At 36.4% G+C, this 26,870-nt stretch overlaps 2 protein-coding genes across 2 annotated transcripts in view; one reads left to right on the forward strand and one right to left on the reverse strand.

Moving 5' to 3' along the window:
• LOC125662394 (uncharacterized) overlaps positions 1-26,870 on the reverse strand; it is a 1,158,266-nt gene that overhangs the window by 156,340 nt on the left and 975,056 nt on the right. The window lies entirely within an intron of this gene.
• On the forward strand, positions 1,825-24,972 carry LOC125661671 (hemicentin-2-like). Its single transcript, XM_048893766.2, has 15 exons — positions 1,825-2,105; positions 5,388-5,468; positions 9,207-9,258; positions 9,391-9,426; positions 9,875-10,027; positions 10,618-10,710; positions 11,295-11,561; positions 17,836-18,123; positions 18,516-18,634; positions 19,405-19,555; positions 19,687-19,953; positions 20,109-20,184; positions 21,972-22,041; positions 22,621-22,751; positions 24,681-24,972. Exons 1-15 carry the CDS (start codon positions 1,881-1,883, stop codon positions 24,775-24,777), a joined length of 2,106 nt encoding a protein of 701 aa, XP_048749723.2. The 5' UTR covers positions 1,825-1,880; the 3' UTR covers positions 24,778-24,972.

A 26,870-nucleotide genomic window follows, 5' to 3' on the forward strand; every position in this document is an offset into this window, starting at 1 on the left:
TGATTGATGAAAAGATAAAGAACAGTCATCGATCTCATCAAACCTATAAAAAATACAAAATTGAAAGAGGCAAGCACGGGTGGTCCCTTGGAAACGTCAGGAGTGGGATCAGGTGCCTTGGAGGAGTAAGCATTCCCTGTTGGACGGTAACACCCACAGTGACGGAGTAATCTGTAATCCAAATCAGTATGTAAATAACCGCCTAACATACTTATATTGTACTTGCTTGATCTAGAGACGAATATGATATCATTCATGCTGAAGGTATCCTGAGTCATCGCAATATTGATATGAGTAATAACTGGTGACAAACGAATCTAATAGATACGCATGCGTACATACTGTATATGTATGTTTATTACATAAATGTAACACAATAAAATTTTGATTATGCAACATATATAAATAAAATTGAAATCATTTTCATCATATTATTTTCCAAAATACGTTTCACAAGCCACCACTTCAAATTGTGTAAAATATCTGGGACAAGAAAAGAGTCTGGATCGGTGAATGTCAACTCTTATGTGAAAGTCAAATCTTATCTTAAGTCTTAACCTTTGAACTGAACAAGCTGCACGCTTTTTATGGCTATGTCTGCCTTGCTGCAATGGGACTAACACATTTTATTGATACTGAGATTTTATTTGCTCCAATTGTGTGTCCTAAAAGAAGTCTGTGATGTTGGAAACGGACATCTGGAATAAAAGTCCTCTACTTAACAGGGGCGGATCCAGAAAGCTTTCAAAGAGGGGTGCGTCCTACGTTCGTACCTTTTCCGTCCCCAAAAAGGGATAGAAGACCCCAGTCCAAAACAATTACCATAGAATTTTTAGCGAGAATTTAATTTTGGCATTATTAGCGAGAGTAATGAGGTCGCTAAAATTGAATATCACTAGCAATTTATTCCATATCGGAGGTAATAGTTACGTTTCCTGGAATTATAAAGTCACTAAAATTAAATCTCGCTAAATAAATGAAAAATGCCAACTTTTATGTCTCGCTAAAAATTCCACTTATACAGTACTGTACACCAAATTTTTATTCGCATGCAAGAAATGTTCGCGAGGTTCGCGTGAACCTCTTCATCGTGATTATATCTACTGCATGTTTAAGATCCCTCAATCGTGAAAAATAGTCACCGCAAACCAGATCATTACTGGTAAATCGCGAAATAAAGTCATCGCGAATGAATGTAGGTTGACATTACCTTATTGTCAAACAATGTTCAACCAAAGGGAGGAGTAAAAACCCCATAACCCCCTCTTAGATCCGCCACTACTTAGAGTAGTTTTCATGTCCCGTTACTGGTCTTGAATGTTCTGCATGAAGACCTTTACAGCTGGATTTTCATCATCGTTGTTTCAGTTTATATTTTCTCTGTTTCCGTGATCTCCCCCGACCGAGAAATCAGATATCAACACAGAACATGACATGATGTGAATCCTAGATTAAATTGTATAGCGTAATTTTCCACGAAATTTTATATCGACAAATTCACTAAGTTTAATGTCAGCGAAAATTGACAAACTGTGTAGACATTTGTTATTGATTATAAGTAGTCGCTTTTGTGATAAAAAAAAATTTCCTTGCAACATATGCAGACTCCCAATGGAAATATAGAAATTTCTCTTACTCCCTCTCATCCTTTTGCTCGCTCTCTCTCTCTCTCTCTCTCTCTCTCTCCAACCACGTTTAAGTCTTTGAATTTCTCAAGTTATCACAAAAGTTCTTCTGTTCCTCCATGTATTCTGAGAACGTACTGACACACAAAGATAAGGACCGCTGACCCCGCAGACCTTTCTGCTCTCCCTAACTAAATCGCTTACGTTATCTTATTACCGCTCTATCTTCCTTTGTTTTCGTGTGATCCGACGAAAATGAAGGGAGGAAATTCGGACGACAAAAATGGCACCACGCCGAAAAAAACAAACTGGGCGACATTGATTTTGATGACCAGTTTTATCGTGTTATATGTGTTGACTGCAGTGTTTTTGTTTCTCCAGTACAAGGGATTAGAGGATCTCAAATTTAGAGTAGCCATACTTGAAAAGGAACATGTCCTTTTCGAGGTTGGTCTAACCGACGACGATTTGAAATCAAAGGTACTTCAAGACAAAACGTTTGACTGGTGTTTAACTAAAAAGCATTTTCATTTTCGACATTTTTGCAGAAGATATTTATCAAGAAGATTAAGTAGTGCCATGTTGATGTGTGTGCGTGTAATACACAGAACTATGCATTTCTTCAGTAAATACTAGTTGATTATCTCCATCCATTTTCAAGGGATGTGGAGACACGATGTTGCTGTTGTGCGCATGCGTAGAGTATGCGTAATGATACTAAAGATACACGTAAGGATCAACATCTCACAAGATGAATTAAATTACAAATAAATGTCCCGCTTTGGAGAGTCGCGTAAAAGACGAAGATATCCTAATACAATACAAAACTTTTCCATATCTCTTATCAATGTGAAATCACGATAGATCTCGCGTTTTCTCGTTAATGCGAATTTATTCAGAATATGGCCATTGTACTTTCATTGAATTTAAATACGCTACAGTGATAAATTAAGATTTAGTCAAATCCTGTTCGGTCACAAATTCTGGGTTTTCTTTTTTTCATTTTAAATTTCATCATTATGAGAGAAAAAAATGAGATATTTGATTATTTCTATGGGGAAACTTACAGTATGAAGATAACGAACAATCCGATAAATCCTATGAAGTGAAATAATACAAAAGACAAACCCCAGACCCCCTAAAAACATCAGAGGTGGGATCAGACACATCTTTTTAGACTTGCATATTATTAATATTATAGGTGGTTAAATCTTTATGGTTTCTTTACCATCGGTTTTAACATGACTTTTTCAAGTGTATATTTGTATATTTCAACCATTGTATCTTATATCATTTGATTGCACGGCGTGGAACTTTTTTCATGCATATCATGTTTTAGATTTCAGTAATTTTACTTCACATTATTGATGTTTTTCTAGCATTGTTTTGATATTATCTGTTTTAATGCTATTATAATTTCCTTTTATTACGTTTATAACATGCTGTATCATTTTTATTGTGTGCAGCACTTTAAAGTGGTTATTTATAGTCATACAGGACGCTATATTAAATAAATATTATTATTATCAGGCGTCTAGGAGGAATAAATATCCCTCGTTGGCCGATCACATCCACTCTCAGCCCTGTATCTTGATTACATGTAAGTGTATGCTCGGATTTAGAGGAGGTCACATGGGGGTCAGGACCTGGAAATCATACCATTATGCTATATGAAAGAAATAGTTATATTACATTTGTGCGCTAAACGACCAAATCGCCACGATCCAAATCTCCAATCTGGATATTAACATTGCGATTGATATAAATCTTGTATGCATTGCTGTTGTCTTGATAACGGTATATCTAAAACCACCTGTCAGCAAGTCCAAACATGTATAATGTATATAACATAGCATAGGACCGAATATGCGAGGATCTATAGGGAGCTCGGGGAGTCCGGAACACCCCCACACCCCCACTGGGTTTAGCAAAGTATATCCAAATCATGGTTTAACTAGAAAAATAAATCACATTTGTACACTAATTAATGAGGACATAACCCAATCAAGTAATTATGTTATTGTTATGATGTAATTATGTACAGTGTTACGATATACTGGAACGATTTGTTTGGTATACTGGAACGATTTGTTTGGTATACTGGAACGATTTGTTTGGCTTCTTTCTCTCATTCACAATTTAATTACATAATTACCGGTGATTTGTGTATGAAGTGTATTGAAAATCGATGTTAACGATAGGTTATAATACGGAACTTCGGAGATATCAGTTCTTCTGTGATGGAGGTACGTTCAGTATTCTGTTGAACGTTTTGGTGGGTACAATATGTATATACATATTATAGAATGGCTATGTAAATAAGGATAAAGTTATGAAAGCGTAAATTTTGTTTATAGCAGCCGTTGATATACATTCAACTGACCATATCAAAAATAATATTATTTTTGATTAAGCCATTAAATCAAATATGAAATTATTATTTTTTATTTGTTCTGCACGAGTGATACTTTAATCTATGAATCTGGTGATTATCGATTTTTGTTTGACCTATTTTATTATCAAATTCTCAAACTTACTAAATTTGTGTTTCCCTGAAGTTCGGGTGGCTGCATGATGTCTGGTAATCATCCTTTAGGTAAAAGATGAAGGCAACGATAAGCATTCGTACCCACCGCATGTGGATGAAAAACATGTTTTGCGTCTCACTAATGAGAAACGAGAAAATGAAAAGCAACCTCCTGTAGCCTTTCTTGCGAAATTAGCCCATGCTACTTTCCTTTATCTTGAGAAAACGAAAAGTAATCTTGTGTAGAATCGCATTCGCGTGCTTTTCCAGCAAGTGGAGAAACAACATCAAGGCACCTATCCCGAGCTTGTCGGAAACACCGGAGGATCTGATTTCACTAAAAGGGATTTAAAGCTTTAATGTTTTTAAAAACTGTTTCAAAAACCACCCTGTAATATTTCTTGAAATGGTAATTTAGTAATGTAAATGATGAATGAAACATGTTTCCAGGGATAAGAATTTTAGACACTGTTTTCCAAAATGCGTGTTTTCAAGTTTTTTAACATAGAGGGGATCATTGGGCTCTCAAATTGTCCGCTGTCCCATCTACTTTTTATGTCAAATGATTGCTGGAGTGTAAAGGTAAAGCATATTAAACTGTTTTAAATATCTGTAAACTGTAGGTTTCAGGGGTCACAATTTTCCGGATATGGTAGGCTATGAAGTTAAAATTTGGACTACTATACGTGCATGTTCATCTCTTTGAAACCAACAGCATGGTTTAGTAAATGAAAAATTATTAAAAACAGTCAAATTCAATCCATTTTCTTCAATTGATATAAAAGAAACATATTTCCACTATTTAAATAAAGACAATGTCTCAAAACCTGTGTATATTGACATTTCGTGGTTTTAAGTGTTGTGTTCTATTTTTAGAAGCGGCTGTACTCTGGGAAAGTCCGCTAAACACATTCTTTCATGAATTTCTTCCTCGACAAAATACATGCATATTTTGATAGAAATTTGTCGGGCTTTCAATATTAAGATGTGGTATGGGGAATTACGTACCTTAAGTCAATTTTATGAGCATTTTTCTATATTTTGATATATCAATTACAGAATTTTGCGTGTCTAATATGATTGTTAATAATATATATAATATGATATAGCACCCCCCCCCTCCCACTTTAATGCCCAGCCGTATAAACGTTAAGGTCAAAATTCTCAAAACTCCTTCATGCACCTGAAAACCCTTACATAGTCTGTAAGCTAATGGTTTCTTTTTGAATTGACAGAGTGAAAGAGTATTCAGGAACAAGCGGCAGTTAACCCCAGACCAATACACTAGTCTACTACAGGAAATATCCCAGAAACAGGTAAACCGAATAACCCAGAAACAGGTAAACCGAATAACCCACAAACAGGTAAACCAAAATAACCCACAAACAGGTAAACCGAATAACCCAGAAACAGGTAAACCAAAATAACCCAGAAACAGGTAAACCAAAATAACCCAGAAACAAGTAAACCGAATAACCCAGAAACAGGTACATCAAATAACACACAGACATGTAAACCAAATAACCCACAAACAGAGAGACCAGACTGAGACACTAGTCTGATAACGAAAATAACCCACAAAAATGTTATAGTATTATATATACATGTATATAGTGTCGGACTTTAAAAAACACAACGCATCTTCCAAATATTTTCTCCATGAAACTTTTATGATAGTTCTTACAAATTTTACTTACCATACATCGTGCTGGTTTAAAAAAAACATGTTGTCCATGATGTGAGTAGCTGAGCACTATTCAAAGTTAATGAAAATGTTAAAGCTAGTTTTGTCGTGATAAGACATTTCTGCTGGTAATTGCAGAATAATGCAAAACCAACAGCAGAGATTAAAATCAGTTAAACTGTGAACATGAACGGTGTATAACAAACATATAATGTGGAGAATGAGATCCAGGGACACGGCAAATTGGGTGGAGTAGCGTCCTGGTCTGGGGTGCAATAAACACGAATTTTCGCCCACTGTTGGTACTTTTGAATGGGACTTTAACTGCTAGACGATATGTGGACGAAATTCTCCAGCCTGCGCTAGTATCATTACTGCAGCAGCATAAACAAAAGCAAAGCGAAGGATAAATCTTTTAACAGGGCAATGCGCGTGCACTCAAAATGTCATTCAAATGAACGGTGTCAACGTTCTTAATTAACCCCAAATGTCCGCGGACTGCATTAAACCTGATTGAATATTTGTGGGACGGGCTAGATAGTCGTGTGCGCAGCCGCCAGCCTCAGAATCCGAAAGAATTTGGAATAGTGGCAGAACAACAAAAATTCCCCTAGGGACCATTCACAGAGTCTGTCAGTCAAGGGCATGTCGCTTATCGACGCGAATGGTGGACACGTCCGGTAGTAGTTAACTGAGGCACCCCTCTTCAGTTCCATTTCACATGCAGCCTCTCGAGGAATTACAATGACGTTTAAAACCGGTGGTTGTTAGACTTTTATTACCAAAGATTATATGCCACAGATTTTGAATTAGTGAATAATAAGTAACAACAGAAACATATTGACTGTGCCGTTTTTAGAGTCCGTCAGTATATTACATTACATCATATAATATCATGATATATTGCCTTACTGAGAATCACTGTTCTGAATACTTAAGTGTATATTACATTACATCATATAATATTTATAGGTTATAGACTTTGTATGGGAAAATATGACGACCGAGTTTTTTGGCGCGTAGACGGACCGAGCTTGCGAGGTCCGTCCGCGACAAAAAATGAGGTCGTCATATTTTCCCATACGAAGTCTATAGGCCTTTCCGAAAACGTGAGTTATCTCTCTTTGTATTCTTACATTTAGTGTGAATATGACAACTTCCGGGTAGTAACACACTCAGGCTGCGCATATATTATAAGAGTTATATTTGGGTGTTGTTCAAAATCGTAAACAGTTGAAATCATTTGTACGAGAGAGTAAGAAAATGTTAATGGAAACAAAAACGAATTTCTTGATCGAGTCGGCTGTGATTTTTCGGGGGTTGGGGGGTGGAGGGTGGGGTGGGGGGTGGGGTTAAAAACTGAATATTGGAAATCACGCAGACATTCATTTGTTTACATATGTCTCCAATAACGACTGACATAATTATTTTGTATGAAATCAGAACAGAACTTCTGATTCTCAAGAGATGATGGTATCTCATCAACTCAAAGCTCGGGTTTTTACGAGGATCGACACGTGCAAAGATCTTGCATAACATGCCCCCCCCCCCCTCTCCAAAAAAAAAGAAAAAAATCAATTAAATTAGGAAATCAACGCTCTCATTGTTTTATCAGCGCTAAAATTATTCCACCACTACCAATCGATTCTTTCAAAAATAAACCAGATCGCAATGTTTGGGTAACTTTTTCCAAAGTACCTGGACGTGTTCATTCTGTGTGCAAATCATTTGTACACTGCAGCATGAGGCTGAAATTGTTTTAAAATATCAACTGATATGTTTAAAATGCAGAAAAATAGGTAGTTAAATAAAAAAAATTAATTAATTTTATTCAATATTGCTCGATTGATATAAATTGTTTTTCATAGACCTGTGTGATCCGGGGGTGGGGGGGGGGTATATTCTCAAATGTACTTTCTGGGGGAAGGTAAGTTTAACCCCCAATAAAATGCTTTTGACGTCTCTGTATCTTCCCTCTTTTATTCGTTTTAGCCCCTTTGAAATGTAAGTGATTATATATAGGCACGTATCGTGTCATAACAGAAATTGCAATGACAGATTTAGATCCCCCTTTTCGCCACAAATTTACAAAATAATTTGAGTAAAATTCCAAATATTTTACCCCAAATGGCTGTATTTACAGGTACACACTCTTGCCGACTATAAATTCAGGGCGTTCAATTATAAGTTATTTTATTTTCAAAACAATTGTATGTGTAAATGTCAGTTTAAAGATGGTTTGTGACGATGAATTTCTTTATGGTTATACTTGTATTTGAAACTGTATAAAATTTGTGAGTAGTCAGCTGGAAATCTGTCTGTGGACTCTCACTTACAAGTACAGGCTGGGATAAATTTTACTCGCCAATCAAAGAGATGGACATTTTCAAAATCTAGAGGTATCAGTCCGACATACCTAGACGTTCATCGTGGCAGAACTGTTATCGCTGAATGTACTACATTGATATTGAACAAGTAACTTCTGATATTTTATTATAAATCTGACTATTGAAACACAGGCTAAAGATCCTGATGAAATGTATGCAATATATAATATATACTAATTTCAGTCATAAAACACGTGAAATCCTGGAAAGTGGGAGGGGGAAGGGTAGTTAGAATAATCTAACTGCGTCTCATGACAGGCCCGCCGTAGGAAATTACATCACTTTAACGATAGAACATTCTATCGGGGAGGGGGGGGGGTCCTCCTCTACTTACAACATTAATTTTCTATTATTTTTACATGCAACGTTGGTTATTTTCACGTATATGAAGTAAACTTATGCATTGGGATTTTTTAATAACGTTAACATATTTGTTGGCATGATTAAGTTGTAAAATTATACAGCAATATCTTTGCGGTCTTCTGCACTGTTGATAATGACGCTTCTCGAATATACTACCCGGAAGTCTTAAACTACTGTTACGCAAGGACACTACGTTCCGGATCAAGGAAAGATAACTCATGTTTTCGGATTGGCCTATAACCTTTTTATTATATACTTTCAATTTCATTTAGAAACTAACAATAATTTTATTTTTAACAATTTCTTTATTGGTTTAACTGAGTAAAAGATGAAAAACACGAAAAAATTGAAAATTAACGGCGTAGTAATTTACTTGTGTATTGATTGTGACGTAATGTTTGCCAGCCAGTTTCCGGGCATATATCGTGTGATATATACCCGCAAACTTTTAAAGAAAAAAGTAGAGATGGAAATGAAAGTATATAATAACATGATATATTGCCTTACTGAGAATCACTGTTCTGAATACTTAAGTGTATATTATATTACATCATATAATATCATGATATATTGCCTCACTGAGAATCACTGTTCTGAATACTTAAGTGGCTTCTTTTCAGCTGGATGTGTTGATGTCAAGGTGTGGAAATGCGTCCAAAATATGTCTGCCAGGTAGGAGAATGTCTGCGCATAAAAAAAAACGTAGCGGTCAAATGTCAGGATAAACCCTCGTTTACGTTACAACATGTCGTTATAGACCTGAGACAACGTGTCCTCAATTATCAATTTTCTGATTTATTGTAGGTCCTAAAGGTGACCAGGGCTTGAAAGGAGATAGAGGTAAATCGTTACAAGATCAAAGAAAGAGAAGGGGAAACTTCATGAACTTTGGTTTCTGGGTTTTTTTTTTAACTATTAGAAGGAGGTTTATAAATAAGACGGGCGCGTAGAAACACGGGAGGGGGTGGGGACTTTTTTGACACCGTTCATTATCCATTATTTAAACATGCAAAGTTAGTTATTTATAACAGACGAAGCGTAATGGAATAAGAGTATTTATCGGGTTTGATATTCTAAATGTAGATGACTCAGTATAAGCATGTATTTTAAACTATCAAACCAACATTAAAACTTTGGGAGATTTCTTCCTTTTTTTTAGGGGTGGGGTGGGGGTGGGGGTGGGGGTGGGGGTGAGTCTTCTTTTATTTGGTTGATAATACATTCATTGAAAAGTTTATATTTACAGTACAATTCTATTACAAACAGCATTCCTACATCTCTCTTTAAGGTTTGAAGGGAGATCCGGGATTGGTGGGATCCCCGGGTCCAAAAGGTGATTCCGGAACTATAAGTACTTCTGGTTCCATCGGTCCACCGGGTCCGAAAGGCGAACCTGGTTTATTGGGTTTACAGGGTAACCCTGGACCTCGTGGAGAAAAAGGTAAATACGTTTACGGTGTGACTGTCATTTTATAACCCTACTTAACGGGAATAGCATCTGTTTGGCGGATGAGAAAACTAACATAAAATCCCGTGTAAGTGAACCTTGCGTAACGCGCCCTCTGGTGAGAGAATGGTAATATTTGTTTTCAATTTGAATCGGCCTCAAAATAGTCCACCATTATTTGTAAAGTGCACGATATTAATTTATCAACTTTTTTTTACCATATATATTAGCTATTTTGATTTGTTGATCGTTAGTATTTGATAAAAAATTTGATGCTTTTTGATGCATCATTCAAAATAAATATCGATCCGCAGGCCGTCAGTGCGAGTAAATATAAACCCATGAAAAGGTCTGGGTCTTTTTTCGGTACATCATTTGTAAAAGCAGTCAATTATTTCCAACTCTGCATGAATCTGTAGAAATGACATTTCTCGGTTATCATGCCAATGTAAACATGGCTGTCTGAAGGAAGGCATTTGCAATACTCGTAAAACAGAAGAAAAGAAATTGTCCAGAAACTGCATGACGATTGTGATTTCCTTGTAGTTTTTAATAAGAGTGGTATATAAATAAATTTTACATAGGAGACAGAGGTGATATTGGCCCTCAAGGACCTCCAGGGGTCAAAGGTTCAACCCCTACTCGTAAGGACCTAGATCTGTGCTGCACCACTTTAGGTATAGTATTTTTATTTTATTTTAATATTTTTCATTTTCCCCCAATGAATTAATAAAGCTTTTTTTGTAAGATGTGGTTGTGAAATACTTTTTTCTCTAGCGTGCATGGTAAAATTCTAATCATGACCTTTAAACTTGTCAATCTGACCTTCGCCCTGAACGGAATTAAAGCTTTGGCCATTTTTTTTTTTTAATTTCAACATTATTTCATTCATGTATATATAGAAAGTACATACATAAATAGGATTAGGCAGCAGGCACAATGCCTATATATGTAAGCCCTTTCCATAGGTCAAAGGTCAGTTATGACAAAATAAAATTAATATAGTACATGAAAGTATAACAAAATGATTGAAGAAAAAAAAATTTACAAATAAGAGAAAAAATAAACAATTATAAAAAGGGAGGATGTGACTATGTGACCATGACCTTTCTATTGACCGAAAGTATCTTGTATAGTTCAAATATTCTGACTGACCAAGACGGACAAACAGACCGCGCTCCCACACTGTAGTCTAATTCAGAGGCAGAAAATTTGATTTCTTTTTTTATTCAAATTTGTAAACAATCAGATTTTATTGTAGCTGCTCCAGCAATCGAGGGTCCAAGTAATGACATCATAACAGTCGAACACGGACATGACATCACGCTTCCCTGTAAAACATCCGGGGCTCCGAAGGCGGATACTAAGTGGAACCCTGGGGTGGATCCGACACAGCACGGGCGTTATGTGCAGACCCCAGAGGGACTGGAAATCAGCAATGCACAGTATCTTGACAGCAGGATGTTTACGTGCATGGCAAATAACATTTTTGGGAATCAAGAGAAACACGTTTACCTGGTTGTAGTAGGTAAATAGACTGCACACATGTATGGTGATTTCACGAAACAAGTCATGCTACATTGAACACGTGGTGATTTCACGAAACAAGTCATGCTACACTGAACACGTGGTGATTTCACTAAAAAAGGTCATGCTACACTGAACACGTGGTGATTTCACTAAAAAAGGTCATGCTACACTGAACACGTGGTGAGTTCACGAAACAAGTCATGCTACACTGAACACGTGGTGATTTCACTAAACAAGTCATGCTAGACTGAACACGGGGTGATTTCACTAAACAAGTCATGCTAGACTGAACACAGGGTGATTTCACTAAATAGGTCATGCTAGACTGACACAGAGTGATTTCACTAAATAGGCCATGCTAGATTAAACACAGGGTGATTTCACTAAATATGTCATGGTGGACTGAACACAGGGTGATTTCACTAAATAGGTCATTCTGGACTGAACATGGAGTGATTTCTCTAAACAGGTAGTGCTAGACTGAACAAAGGGGGGTGTCTCTAAACATATCATGCTAGACTGAACACAAGTTGATTTCACTAAATAGGCCATGCTAGACTGAACATACGGAGTGATTTCACTAAATAGGTCATGTTTTTGGTCCAATTCCTTTGTTACCATGAACTGATCACATGAAAAATATATGCTTCCGTATTGCTATTTATGAATTTCCACAGAAAATATATTCAGTCCAACAAAAAGCTATCAAAATGGTCACTGAATTCAATATATATCCGTTTTTTACATACACACTTATGGAGAGCCCACTTCAGATATAATTATGCTGTGCTTTCATTTTGCTACTCATGACGGGTGGCACTCTATAATTATTCTTGCCTCTGGTTGACATCATAATAATGAAACCTGTATGAATCCTTTTATTTCTAATATATCGAAACTCACGCTGGTATGAATGCATTTGTATATAGTAGTCAATATCAGTGATTTCTGGCGTTATAAATATTTGTCTGCTCAGTAACTGCCTATAGTACAGGTGACCCCACACATGTTGTATCCCACCAGGCTTTTCCAGATTGTCATGTATCACAGCAAGATTAATGATTTTCCCTGTCAAGATTGTATTGGTTGTAACATATTTAAAAACTGAGTTTCCTTAAACATTCCTAATTTCAATACAGTGCGTAAGTGGATCCAGGGTTTCACTATTGGTAGAAAAAAAATTGAGAGGCATGTTTTCTCGGGTTCCCAGTGAGTGCAGGGTGCTGCTCCCTTGTTTTGTTGTATTTTATCAACTGGTGTAAAACTAATAGTGTTTTAGTGAACATAATTGTAAAACGTGATTGTAATTCACCAGTAGTATTACACCAAGAAAATGTTTACTTTTGTTTTAATTTAGAATTCATAATTAACGATTTCTAGTTTCAGAAACGTTCTTTGACAATTGTTGAAAAAGATCGTTTCCGCAAAAAAAAAAAATGTCTAAAGGAGGGGGAGGGTATTTCATAGTATCTTGAAGCTTCATTAAACTATTTTAGGGGTTGTCTCACGAAATTTTTTTAAAGAAATCTCTTAACTCCATTAAGCTAACAAATTGTGGTGGATAAAATCTATAAAGAGTTCTTTTATTCTTTTCATAGCTTCAATTTCCAGAACTATTTAGGTGTGATTAGCTTTTAACTATAACGTTATTTTGCTTCATTCAATTTCTGTTTCGGAAATGGCATGTCTTAAAAAATTTACAGTCGATATCATTGCTGCAATCTAATTCCCGAAGAAACGATGTATTTTTTTCAAACTTTATCAAGTCGTGTTAGATAACGCCGCTCGCTGACTGTGTCTAGCATCTTTATGGGAGACATGGGTGACGTCCATAATTTTATATCGAAAGGTAGAAGATATAGGGAAAATAAGGATTTATATACCAGGGCCGTAAATTAACCTTCAATTTGGAGGAGGCAGGAAATTAGGCGGGGGTCTGGGGGCCGCCCAGGCCCCCAGACGCTGAGCACATTTTGTGCACACTGAACACGTTTCGTGCAAAATCCTTGATTCTAGGGCCTTCTAAGATGTTACTTGACTAACTCATTCTAAAAGAAAGATTTGGAATGCTTTTTAAGGGAGGTATCATGTTCTTAGTTATTGGAAACAACATAAATTCTAATGAACTTTAAATTTTAATTTTTTTTGGCTCAAAAGTTGGAGGAGGCAGCTGCCTCCTCCGCCTCCATGTAATTTACGGCCCTGTATACATCTCAATTTGACATCAAATAAACTTTCGTGACATGAACGCATTGTTTAGAAATCTCATTCCTTAATTTATTCAGTCATCAATTTATATACCGATATTCAATTTCTTTTATATACCGACAGTCAATTTCTTCATAAAAAAGTAATTGATATTTACGAAAACTTCTGATGAAATACTAGCCCTATGCAAACTGACTCTACAGATTTTCTTCACCTGAATGTCATTATGAAGTTTTTAATAGCCCGTAAATATAGAGCTTAAACATAAAAGGGATAATATTGTTCACCGCATTGTAATGATTGACACATACAAATCAGACTCAAATGCCGAAAAAACTATTGTTAAGTTTTAAATTCAAAGCAATTTATTCAATCAAGATTTTTTACTAGTCAGACAGGATACGGTAGTATCAGAGAGTCGGGCTAGGGATTTGTCTATGGTAACAGAGAGTCGGGCTAGGGATTTGTCTGTAGTAACAGAGAGTCGGGCTAGGGATTTGTCTGTAGTAACAGAGAGTCGGGCTGGGGATTTGTCTGTAGTATGGAAGTCAGGCTAGGGATTTGTCTGTAGTAACAGAGAGTCGGGCTAGGGATTTGTCTGTAGTAACAGAGAGTCGGGCTGGGGATTTGTCTGTAGTATGGAAGTCGAGCTAGGGATTTGTCTGTAGTAACAGAGAGTCGGGCTGGGGATTTGTCTGTAGTATGGAAGTCGGGCTAGGGATTTGTCTGTAGTATCAGAGAGTCAGACTAGGGATTTGTCTGTAGTATCAGAGAGTCAGACTAGGGATTTGTCTGTAGTATCAGAGAGTCGTACTAGAGATTTGTCTGTAGTATCAGAGAGTCGGGCTAGGTATTTGTCTGTACTATTAGGGAGTCGGGCTAGGGATTTAACTGTAGTAATAAGGTCGAACTAGGGATTTGTCTGTATTATTAGGGAGTCGGGCCAGGGATTTATCTTTAGTATGAGGGAGTCGGGCTAGGGGGTTTGTCTTTAGTATCAGAGAGTCAGACTAGGGATTTGTCTGTAGTATCAGAGAGTCGGGCTAGGTATTTGTCTGTACTATTAGGGAGTCGGGCTAGGGATTTGTCTGTAGTATGGAAGTCGGGCTAGGGATTTGTCTGTAGTATCAGAGAGTCAGACTAGGGATTTGTCTGTAGTATCAGAGAGTCGGGCTAGGGATTTGTCTGTCGTATTGAAGTCGGGCTAGGGATTTGTCTGTAGTATCAGAGAGTCAGACTAGGGATTTGTCTGTAGTATCAGAGAGTCGGACTAGGGATTTGTTTGTAGTATTAAGGAGTCGAACTAGGGATTTGTCTGTAGTATGGAAGTCGGGCTAAGGATTTGTCTGTAGTATTAGAAAGTCGGGCTAGGGATTTGTCTGTAGAATGGAAGTCGGGCTAGGGATTTGTCTGTAGTATCAGAGAGTCAGACTAGGGATTTGTCTGTAGTATCAGAGAGTCGGGCTAGGGATTTGTTTGTAGTATTAAGGAGTCGAACTAGGGATTTGTCTGTAGTATGGAAGTCGGGCTAGGGATTTGTCTGTAGTATTAGAAAGTCGGGCTAGGGATTTATCTGTAGTAACAGAGAGTCGGGCTGGGGATTTGTCTGTAGTATGGAAGTCGGGCTAGGGATTTGTCTGTAGTGTCAGAGAGTCGGACTAGGGATTTGTCTGTAGTATCAGAGAGTCGTACTAGGGATTTGTCTGTAGTATCAGAGAGTCGGGCTAGGGATTTGTCTGTAGTAACAGAGAGTCGGACTAGGGATTTGTCTGTAGTAACAGAGAGTCGGGCTAGGGATTTGTCTGTAGTATCAGAGAGTTGGGCTAGGGATTTGTCTGTAGTATCAGAGAGTCGTACTAGGGATTTGTCTGTAGTATTAGAGAGTCGTACTAGGGATTTGTCTGTAGTGTCAGAGAATCGGGCTAGGGATTTGTTTGTAGTATTAAGGAGTCGAACTAGGGATTTGTCTGTAGTATGGGAGTTGGACTAGGGATTTGTCTGTAGTATCAGAGAGTTGGGCTAGGGATTTGTCTGTAGTAACAGAGAGTCGGGCTAGGGATTTGTCTGTAGTATCAGAGAGTTGGAATAGGGATTTGTCTGTAGTATTAAAGAGTCGTACTAGAGATTTGTCTGTAGTATCAGAGAGTTGGAATAGGGATTTGTCTGTAGTATCAGAGAGTCGGGCTAGGGATTTGTCTGTAGTATCAGAGAGTCGGGCTAGGGATTTGTCTGTAGTATCAGAGAGTTGGAATAGGGATTTGTCTGTAGTATCGGGGAGTCGGGCTGGGGATTTGATGAAGATTGCTAAATTGTACATGTATAAACTGATTATGTTTGCGGTTCATCTGCTACTCTTAAAATAAATTTGTTCTCTAAAAATTTCTACTTTAAAAAGCACAGTTTTGATGAACTAATATGTTAATTTATTGATCTACATTATTTATGATATATTTATACATAATCTTTATAGAAATTGTGATTAGATAATTTTCTTATAAAAGGCACATAGTTGCATTAAATTATAAAAATTCTCAAATTCTTAAAATCCACCAATGCAGTGAACAGAGTTAACTGTTCTTTATAATTATTTTTTACAGCGTCATATAATGGTTCATACACAGTCGTAACTGCCCGGGTCTTTCCAGCAAGATCATGGGGGGTGGGGGGGGGGGGGGGTTCCGCTTGTCAAAAGGCCCGAAAAGCTTGAGATTGGGTTAATGCATTGATAAGAGTTATCTGTCCTATATCATGGTTGATAGAGTAGCAAGAGTTATATGCCCTTTAAAATGGTTTATACAGTCCAAAGAGTTATCTGACCTTTATGCTGGTTTAAACAGAGACAATATTTGTCAGTCCTGAATGATGTTGCATTATATTAATATGCGCGTGACAAATGTGTCTATCTATATATAGTGACAAATGTGTCTATCTATAATATATAGTGACAAATGTGTCTATCTATATATAGTGACAAATGTGTCTATCTATAATATATAGTGACAAATCTGTCTATCTATATATAGTGACAAATGTGTCTATATATAGTGACAAATATATCTATCTATATTTAGTGGCATATATGTCTATCTATATAATATATAGTGACAAATGTGTCTATCTATATATAGTGACAAATGTGTCTATCTATAATATATAGTGACAAATGTGTCTATCTATTATATATAGTGACAAATGTGTCTATCTATATTTAGTGACAAATGTGTCTATCTATATTTAGTGACAAATGTGTCTATCTATAATATATAGTGACAAATCTGTCTATCTATATATAGTGACAAATGTGTCTATATATAGTGACAAATATATCTATCTATATCTAGTGGCATATATGTCTATCTATATAATATATAGTGACAAATGTGTCTATCTATATATAGTGACAAATGTGTCTATCTATATATAGTGACAAATGTGTCTATCTATATTTAGTGACAAATGTGTCTATCTATATGTAGTGACATTTGTGAAGTATTAAAGACAAAGTGTTACATGCAACTTAGATTAAGACTTGATTTTAGATACTCTACATCATTTTGGATCAATCAAAATACCAGTTGCAGGAATTCGATGTGTCAACGTTTGCCTGTTGCCTCTTATATGCAACAAATGTTTTCGTTCTGTGCATGCGTGAAGTTTAATAAACTGATAATTACGTAAAAACGGCGAACCAATAAATAGTTATGACTGCTTTAATCAAACGTGATGGGCTAGTTTGGTGATGCGTTGTCACAAGGCATTCATATTTATACATCAACCATAGTAAGTGGTTTTTTTCTGAAGAAAATCCTGGTGGTATAAAAGTTTTAACAAATGAAAGTCATTTTAAAAGGAAGTTAAAATATGCATGATATATATGTTCACTATAAATAAAAAAGTATCTGCAGTCAGATAATTAGATATATCCATTGTGAACGAACCGGCTAACAATTCGGATGAAAAAACTTGCAACTCACATGCATCACCGTTCTAATTCAATATTGTCCTACTTTAGTTGATTCGAATGATGATTGCAAACATTGATATACTATAATATCTCATTCCAGATCCTATTCAAATGAGTTTGACCCCGAAAACCCTTGACGTCACAGCTTCAACAACGCCATCTTTAGATTTCCTCTGCACTTTCAAGGGAATTCCTCCACCGCGCGTGCAGTGGTTCCATGTTGGTCCAGACGGAACAAGACATAATGTGACGTCACAAGCACAGACTGGTGGTGGGCGGAGCACTTTGCATATTAGTAACCCGGATGCACTGAGTTCTGGCCAGTACACCTGCAATGTATTAAATAATTACGAAACAGAGAGTCGGTCGTCCAACGTCACTGTTCATTGCAAGTAAATTCTTCTATATTCTTCACTTGAAATAGCAAGAGGCATGCATGGGTCGCTTTACCCGCCCGATTTTTTTATTATATAATAGTAGGTACAATGCATATTTATGAAAGGTACTTGAAATATGCAATTGATGAAAGCGACACGATAACCAGGCAATGAATTTCATCACTTATAGTAATTTCAATTATTTGAATCTATTTCATATACTTCTTCCAAGATTGTTACTGGACATAAAAACTTAAGATTACATCAGAAGCAAGGGTGGCCATGTTGAAATTCCGAATGCCTCTCGATTAAAATGTAACTCGTGGAGCCAATAAAGTAAAATTAACATTCAGTAAAAAGAAGCAATTAGAATATAAAAAGATATGTCGTGTTTGTGTTACAGCTAAACCTATAGTAATGGCGGGCCCTGGTAGAGAGACCGCAAGCATTGGTGAGACGGTGATCCTCCACTGTGAAGTGGCCGGCAACCCCAGTCCATCCGTCACGTGGACTTTCCCGAAGGTAAACCTTCCACTGTTACCTTCTTTGACTTCCCTTCCTCCTTGCTCGCAAGCCATTCTGCGGGTTCTTATCCGGCACATTTTGGCTTGCCAAGATGACATTGCCCATTCAGAGTGACGTCAGAAAACCTTCAGAGCCATAGTTACCATATAATGAGTTGAAAAACTGTTCACCCTCCGAATATGCTGGTTATTCAACAAGCGTATTAAAAGTTTAACACAGGAACCATTTCCCCCTTCAATACTACATCTGTTGGAATGATATTATGATGTTTATGTAACTTTAAGTCTCTAGTTTGCGCGGATTTCGCAATGGTGGATAAAACCTTTTTTATATCGAATTGGTGGTCTGGTTCATTGCATTGCCCAAAACGATTTTCTCGTATTTGCAACATTGAATGTAAAAAAATATATGGGGTTTTCTATCGTTAACGAAACATGGTGCCCATGAAGACCAGCAACATTGCAAAAAGTTAGTTTTGGATATTTGAAAGAAAATGGGTGGGGGGCATTTGTTTGTGACGTTATACATATTCTAAAAGTGTCCTCTAAAATTTCTATTAGTTATGTTCAGGTCACATATTTGATAAAACACAACCAAATTACATTTAATAAATTGTATAGACTAGACTGTCAAAAACAGGGCCAAATATTACATGTAGTGAGCATCGTTCTTTAACATTCGCAGTTATAGGCACCATTTCAGTATTATATTCAAAGTGACGACATGTATTGTCTGTTTGTTTTCCAAATAAATCCCTATTCATTCAGACGGGTTCTGCTGTCCCCAAAGACGTGACAATCAATGCGGACGGTTCCATCACTATCGCCCATGTAGATCAATTCAGCGAGGGGAACTATCTCTGCAACGCCTCTAATTCATTTGGATCCGCCACTGCCTCTGGTCATCTTGACGTTATAGGTATAGAGCATTGAATTTTCATATTGTTTCAGAAATCCGTCATTCATGTGGCGGCGTAATTTTACCATTTTCATTTACATGTACATATATTTGGATCACCTTGTTTGATTTGATGTTTGTGTAATAACTAGTTCCCCTGGTGGTCCAAACAAACAAAGAAGAACATCCGGTTACTTCGGAAACTTATGTTCAACTCCAGTGTTCCGGAAGTGGTAATCCTGCCCCAACCTTAACGTGGCAAAAGGTTAATTCGTCACCTCTTAATTCAAATCCTAGTAAATACCTTATGCTTCCTAATGGAAATTTGATCATTACTGGATTTAACTGGGAAACTGACACCGGACTTTATCTCTGTAATGGCACGAATACACAAGGAACCGCCGGAGATTATACATTAGGTGAGTATAGTAATTAAGCTACAATTATCGACTTCAGTTAATTTTTTTTTTAATTATTTGCATCCCCTTATATATATCGACTTTAAAACAATTGCAGTACTCTTGAAAATCAAATTATCAAGTTATAAATTTGTAACCACTCCCATTCAATTCAGTATACAAAGACATGGGGCCATTGAACTGTACCTCGACATTCAAGGATTGCTCCACCAAAATCGGCGTTGCATGTGGGTAGGCATCAGTAGCAATATCCATGTTTAACATCATTATTCATGTTTTTAAACCTCTATACAGTGTATTCTTACACACTTATTCTTATAGACTCTTAGTCTATTATGACTCTGAATTCGTGTTTTAAGATCTGTATTCATGTTTAATCTTTGTATTCATGTCTAACCTCTATATGTTTTAACATCTACATTCAGGTTTAACCTCTGTATTCATGTTGTAACCTTTGTATTCATGTTTTAATCTCGATATCCATGTTATAACCTCTAAATTCATGTTATAACCTATATATTCATGTTTTAACATCTACATTCTTGTTGAACCTCTGTATTCATGTTATAAGCTATATATTCATGTCTAACCTCTATATGTTTTAACATCTACATTCATGTTGTAACCTCTGTATTCATATTTTAACCTCTGTATTCATGTTTAACATTAGTATTCATTTTTTTAACCTCTGTATCATGTTACAACATCTATATTCCTGTTTAATCTCTGTAATCATGTTTAACATATGTATTTACGGTATAAACTCTTCCCTCATCTTATGCCCTCTATATATCAGGATATGGGGCTCACGGCGGGTGTGACCGGTCAACAGGGGATGCTTACTCCTCCTAGGCACCTGATCCCAGCTCTGGTGTGTTCAGGGGTCCGTGTTTGCCCAACTATTTATTTTGTATTGCTTGTAGGAGTTATGAGATTGATCACTGTTCGTTATCTTCACCTTGCATATGTAAGATTCTAAAGTGCGATGGTCGCTCCAAAGTGCGATGGTCATGCCAAAGTGCGTTGATCTGTGCCAAAGTGCGATGGCCACGCCAAAGTCCGATGGTGCGGAGTTCAGTAACTTTTGTGGCGTTACGTCATTGTGACGTCATTCTCAACGTCTTTCAAAATGAAACCGAAGAAATGCAACACGGACGACAGCAACGGCAAGGTATGCAAGGTTGAGGATAGTGAGAACGGCAATATACATTTGTTGTCGAACTATCTTCTTCGCCCAAACATTCTTTAATTCATGATCATTTATTACTTGTGACGTACACGTAATAAAACCCTGAGAATATGCTATAATGCAAAACATTCAATACGATTTCGCGTTGGAAAATTTTGTGTTTAATAACACGACAACTCTAGATGGTAATGAAATAAGTTGAACTTATTTTTTATGCATGGATTTTGCACTGATATTTTAGTGAAACAACACACGGTTGGTACAGTCTGTACCACAACACTGTGTCGATTACAAACCAATGGATTTCGGCGTGTCACACCATCGCACTTTGGCGTGTCAGACCACCGCACTTTGGCGCATGAGTGTGGACCATCGCACTTTGGCGTGTCACACCATCGGGGTTTGGCGCAGATCATCGGGGTTTGGAGTCCCATCGCACTTTGGAGTCTTACATATATATCATGTTTAAACTCTGTATTCGTATTTAAACCTCTATAATTGTACATTTATGATTTTACTTCTTCCACAGTTTGCCTATTGATAGTACAATGATACGTAATCACATGTATATATCAGGAAATTGTACCTTACCCTAAAACCGACATCTTCTCGCGAAGCGATGAAGGGAAGTCTCATTCATGATGAGCTTGCTTCAAGAATGAGATGACTGATTCCTGAGAAAACATCTGTGGAATCAAGGTCATCGTAGATGTACACATTTTGCACAAGAGATTACTCCGAGGAAATGTCGGTGTAAAATTGTCGCTTTGTTATTCTTTTTGAAGGTTGAACTTCACTATTCACATTGTATGTTTTTGTTTGATTGCAGAGGCCAATGTCCAGGAAACTGTGACCCCGCGACCTCCGGACCCGTGTTCGGGTATAAGACCTACACGCCTGTACGTACACGTGTCTTTACTACGAATATTGATATTGAAGCTGATATTACACCCTCTCCAGGGACGAATCCAGAAATTGTTGGGGGGGGGGGGGTATTTTTTCCGCCCAAACGAGGAGGGGTTGTATACCCCCACAATGACAAAATTTGACCATTTTGTTAAGAAACTAAATGCACGAGGGGTGAGGGGTACAGCCCCCTATAACTTCCTGGTGAGGGGTACAGCCCCTATAACTTCCTGGTGAGGGGTACAGTCCCTATAACTTCCTGGTGAGGGGTACAGCCCCTATAACTTCCTGGTGAGGGATACAGCCCCTATAACTTCCTCCGGATCCCCTGTGATCCCCGTCTTTAACAAAACTTTACATGCTACTATATTTTCGCTGTTTCTATTTAAGTTTAAAAACTTCAAGAAATCAGTATTGTAAATATGCAAAACCATTGTAGTCGAATTAAATCTTGCTACTACAAAATTAATAATAAACTAACGTCATTGTTACATTATTTCTATTTTTTTTTTTTTTTTTTTTTTTTTTTTTTGATTATCAAAATACGTTAATGACGTGAATTTTCCTTCTAGACTTCCCCAATTTGTTTGTCGGGAAAACACTTAGGCGTGGTAGGGCGGCCCGGGGACACCATTGTGTGGACCGTGGAGGCGGGTGGAGATACGTTCGAAGGAAGACAGAACAACGGCATCATAAGTCAATTGTACGTCTCTCTCTCTCTCTCTCTCTCTCTCTCTCTCTCTCTCTCTCTCTCTGTTTAATAGCCAGTATCCAATGTAGTAATCATAGCGCAATGTTTTAAATGTTCGAGATCCTCAGATCTTTTTCGTTTATGTTTTTCCGTTATATAAAGGTTAGCTGTGAGTATTTCGGAACGTTTAGTATTTGACGATCAGCATCACTCTATATATATTCTATACAAAGTTTCTGTAATTTGTTAAATAGTTCTGCCACCCTTGTGAGAACTTTATATCGAATTTTCAGATATTTTTGCCCGCTTGTCACTTATTCACGTGTGTAAAAAAAATCAACATGTCCATGTCCAATTTTTACAACCTAGTGAGCAACGATTTTAATGACAAGTCGACATATAGATCTGACATGTCACATAAAAATCTGAAATGTCGACATAAAAATCTGACATGTCGACATAAAAATCTGACATGTCGATAAATAGATCTGACAAGTCGACATATAGATCTGACATGTCGACATAAAAATCTGACATGTCGACATAAAAATCATAAAAATCTGACATGTCGACATAAAAATCTGACATATCGACATAAAAGACCTGACATGTCCACATAAAAATCTGACGTGTCAATAAATAGATCTGATAAGTCGACATATAGATCTGATATGTCGACATAAAAATCATAAAAATCTGACATGTCGACATTAAAATCTGACATGTCGACATAAAGACGACATGTCGACATAAATACCTGACAAGTCGGTATCACTGAATCATTATTGTTCGTGTTGATTGTCGGTGTTATCTCAGCAGTTGTTGACTTGTGTTTTCTCTTACTGTGGTTTGTTTATTTGTTTGTTTTCTCGTATTGTTTTTGTCTTATTCGAGATTTTTTTTCCACTCATATCGAGACGACACCAGCTTTCGGTATTTATAGTGCCACAACTTTTGACCTATAGATGTTTTAAAGTGAAATGTACATATTTTATACAAAAAAGAAGCAGAAGACAAACTTTAAAACAAAAACATAAATAGAATGATGTATTTAAGACAAAAACGTACTAGTAATGAGAGAAGAAATGCTCATGAAATGTTCGTTGCTCATCAGGTTACAAACTATAGATAAAACTAAATATAAAGGATCTCAGGACATGTGTACTAATAATGGTATTGTTTAGTCCAATCGTTTACTTCGGTAGATATCGGTATGCACAGCCATAAAGGTGATAAATTTTGACGTAAGGAGATCACCTGACATCAGGTGTGAAGAATATTGGCAACCTAATCATATATAGACAACTGAGGTCCTGGTATATCGTTATATTACGATTTCTTCTCATTAGAGAAAGTCACGTGATTTATACCTGTACCTTTCACATGCATGTACTTTGGAAATAAACAAATCAAGAATAGATAAATGTTTGTTTATTTGTGCATATACAAATATATATATATATATATATATTATGAAGCCTTTAATTATTTATACAGTATTATTAACACACCGGTTTAGTTTAACGTATTTTACAGTACATGCGGTAAATAAATTTAATCCTCAAATCCATAATTTACTTATTCGGTGTCAGAATACACAATTTACACTCTGTGAACTGTGGATTATTTGTTTCTTTATAGCTTTTTTCCCCCACTTAATTTCTGTTTAATTCCATTTATATATTACAACGTTGCGCCATTTTGTTTACAGTGTTTGTTTTCAGTTTACATGCATAAATTCGATGTAACTTCATTTTGTCGAAGTCATGATAATGGTGTCACGCCCCTTTTTGTTTTCGTCTCATTGTAATTTATTTGTTTACAGTATTATATAATTATTGCTGTTTTTGAGGTCAATACGATGATTTAGCCACCTATATTACTGTAATTTATTTGTTTACAGTATTCATGCATACACAGGTGTTTTTTTTCTCTTCACAGTTCGGGACCTCTTGCTGAGAAAATCACCGTTTACAGCAAACGCCCGCAGCCCGGGGCCCACTCCACAATCGCGCCCATAGCTCCTCTTGGCGGTTAGCTATAGCGGTATACACATTGGATTGTTCTTAGTTTTCGTCTTATCTATTCACCCCTCCTTCCTTGTGTACTTGTCAAAACATGAAGGAAATGTTTGGAAATGCGCGAAAATTTAGAATGGGTGAAAATGTTGTATACAGTTATATAGTTAACAATGTAAATAGATCTTTTCACGAATAAAGATTAAGGTTGTGAATTCACTATTTTTTTTAATTGTGTGTGGGCTTTTTTTTTTTTTTTTTTTTTTTTTTTTTTTGGTGAGGGGACGGCTATACATGTGTACATGTATATATAGTGTAATATTACCTACCCTTCAAAAGGAAGCGAGTTTGGATTATTTTTGTGTGTGTGTGATTAAAACCGAAATAACTGCATGCCTGTACTGAACTTTTATGGAGTATTCAAAATAGCCTTATGCACTATATACAACAGGTAGATATAGTCACATTGATTCATAATCTCGATATCAAATGTAGATATACATGTACAAGTCATATCTCCTCTGTTCGTCTGCCTTCCATACGCAGGTCAAGGACACAAGTTGAAGGTCAATATCACAGGTTAAATTTAGGGTCACGTTGGGAGTAAATTATCGACCATAGAATTAACTACGGTCCGGGCAGAATGTTTCATAAAACCATTCCGATTGAAATCAATAATTGGGGTGGGGTAAATGCTACTATATAGATTTACTCTATCTATTCCATGGGCCTTATGTTGCATATATGTACGAGGGCGGAACTTGTTGCACAGAACCAAAACAAAAAACAAAATGCTAGACCAATCTCCCCTAAAGAAACCAGGAAAAAACCTAAAGGTTTTCACACTTAAAAGAAAAGAATCTCCATGTATACGATCTCTAAAATTATCATTGTAAATTTATATCAATATTACTGACGGATTATATAGGAGGGTGGATACACCCCTCCCCCCCCCTCCCCATAAGGTTTCCAAAGGTAAGAATTTTATGTGCTTAAAATGGCACAAGTTACCTTTGAAATTTCCAACAAAAAAAACAATGATAATAATAATAATTATTATAAATGAATAAAAAAAATTCCTATATATGGGGGAACACCCTCCCCCCGAACCTCCCCAATCCTATTTGGCGCAATCCTCATTTCCGAATCCAACGTTCATGTATATTTTCAAAAGGATTATTGATGTGTTTGACTAATCTTCCAGTCTGTGTGTGTGTCTAGTGCTTCCATTCCGAGGAAAAAACGTACCCTATGTTGATTCAATATGTAGTTCTTATGATATATAGTTTATAACAACTCCTTATATTGTATAAAAAGCCCTTAATCAAAAACTGTTTACCAAAACAACAGCTTATTCCATGCCAGATTTTGCAATAAAAATATCTAAGAAATCAGGGTTTTCCGGGGTTTCGTATTTATTGAAAGCCGTAGGGTATCCCCACATTATTATTATTTTCCCTATATAAAATACCGAAATTATAATCTCTACCAAAAATTAAAAAACAAAACAAAACTATTTGCTGACATCATTATATCGCAGCGATAATAATAATCTGTCCCGATTCTCAGACACCAAATTATAATTTCATCCCCAAAAGAAAAATATTCTTCATTTATGTCATATAAGAGTTCTGAATAAAAGATCTTTTAGAAAATATCTAAATACAAGTGTTAATTCAGTGCTATTATTTTAAAAATACGTTTCATTTTTATTGATTTATTAATAAGAAATTATTAATTTACGATTTTTTACGATGTTTTTGCAATAAGTACTTACAAGAACGACAGTGTGTAAGATATAAAAGCAACTCGTTACGCGTTTCCGAGCATCAATTAAAGGCGTATTGAACAGTATTTTAGCATGTTAGAAACCAGGTCAAATTTTTATCTATATGAAATAATGATATCTGGCAATTTTAACAAATTATTGAATGCTATTTACAAAGTACAAGAACAAAAAGGCGATTTTCTAATACATATATTCATGACGAATTGATGACGCGTGAAAAGTATTGTCAGAATATATATCACCTAGGAAAATGATTTCGTTTCCCATATATACATGCAATCGTATTAAAAGTGCCCCCCCCCCCCCCCCCTTCACACGTCTATT

The sequence above is a fragment of the Ostrea edulis genome, chromosome 8 (assembly GCF_947568905.1).
Source record: "Ostrea edulis chromosome 8, xbOstEdul1.1, whole genome shotgun sequence".
Classification (NCBI taxonomy): domain Eukaryota; kingdom Metazoa; phylum Mollusca; class Bivalvia; order Ostreida; family Ostreidae; genus Ostrea; species Ostrea edulis.

Bases quoted from the DNA above. Each gene is read 5' to 3' on its own strand.
- LOC125661671 (XM_048893766.2), top strand. From the start codon at position 1,881: ATGAAGGGAGGAAATTCGGACGACAAAAATGGCACCACGCCGAAAAAA. The intron at 18,635-19,404 runs GTAAACCTTCCA...CTATTCATTCAG, and splicing joins TCACGTGGACTTTCCCGAAG to ACGGGTTCTGCTGTCCCCAA. The intron at 22,752-24,680 runs GTACGTCTCTCT...TTCTCTTCACAG, and splicing joins AACGGCATCATAAGTCAATT to TTCGGGACCTCTTGCTGAGA.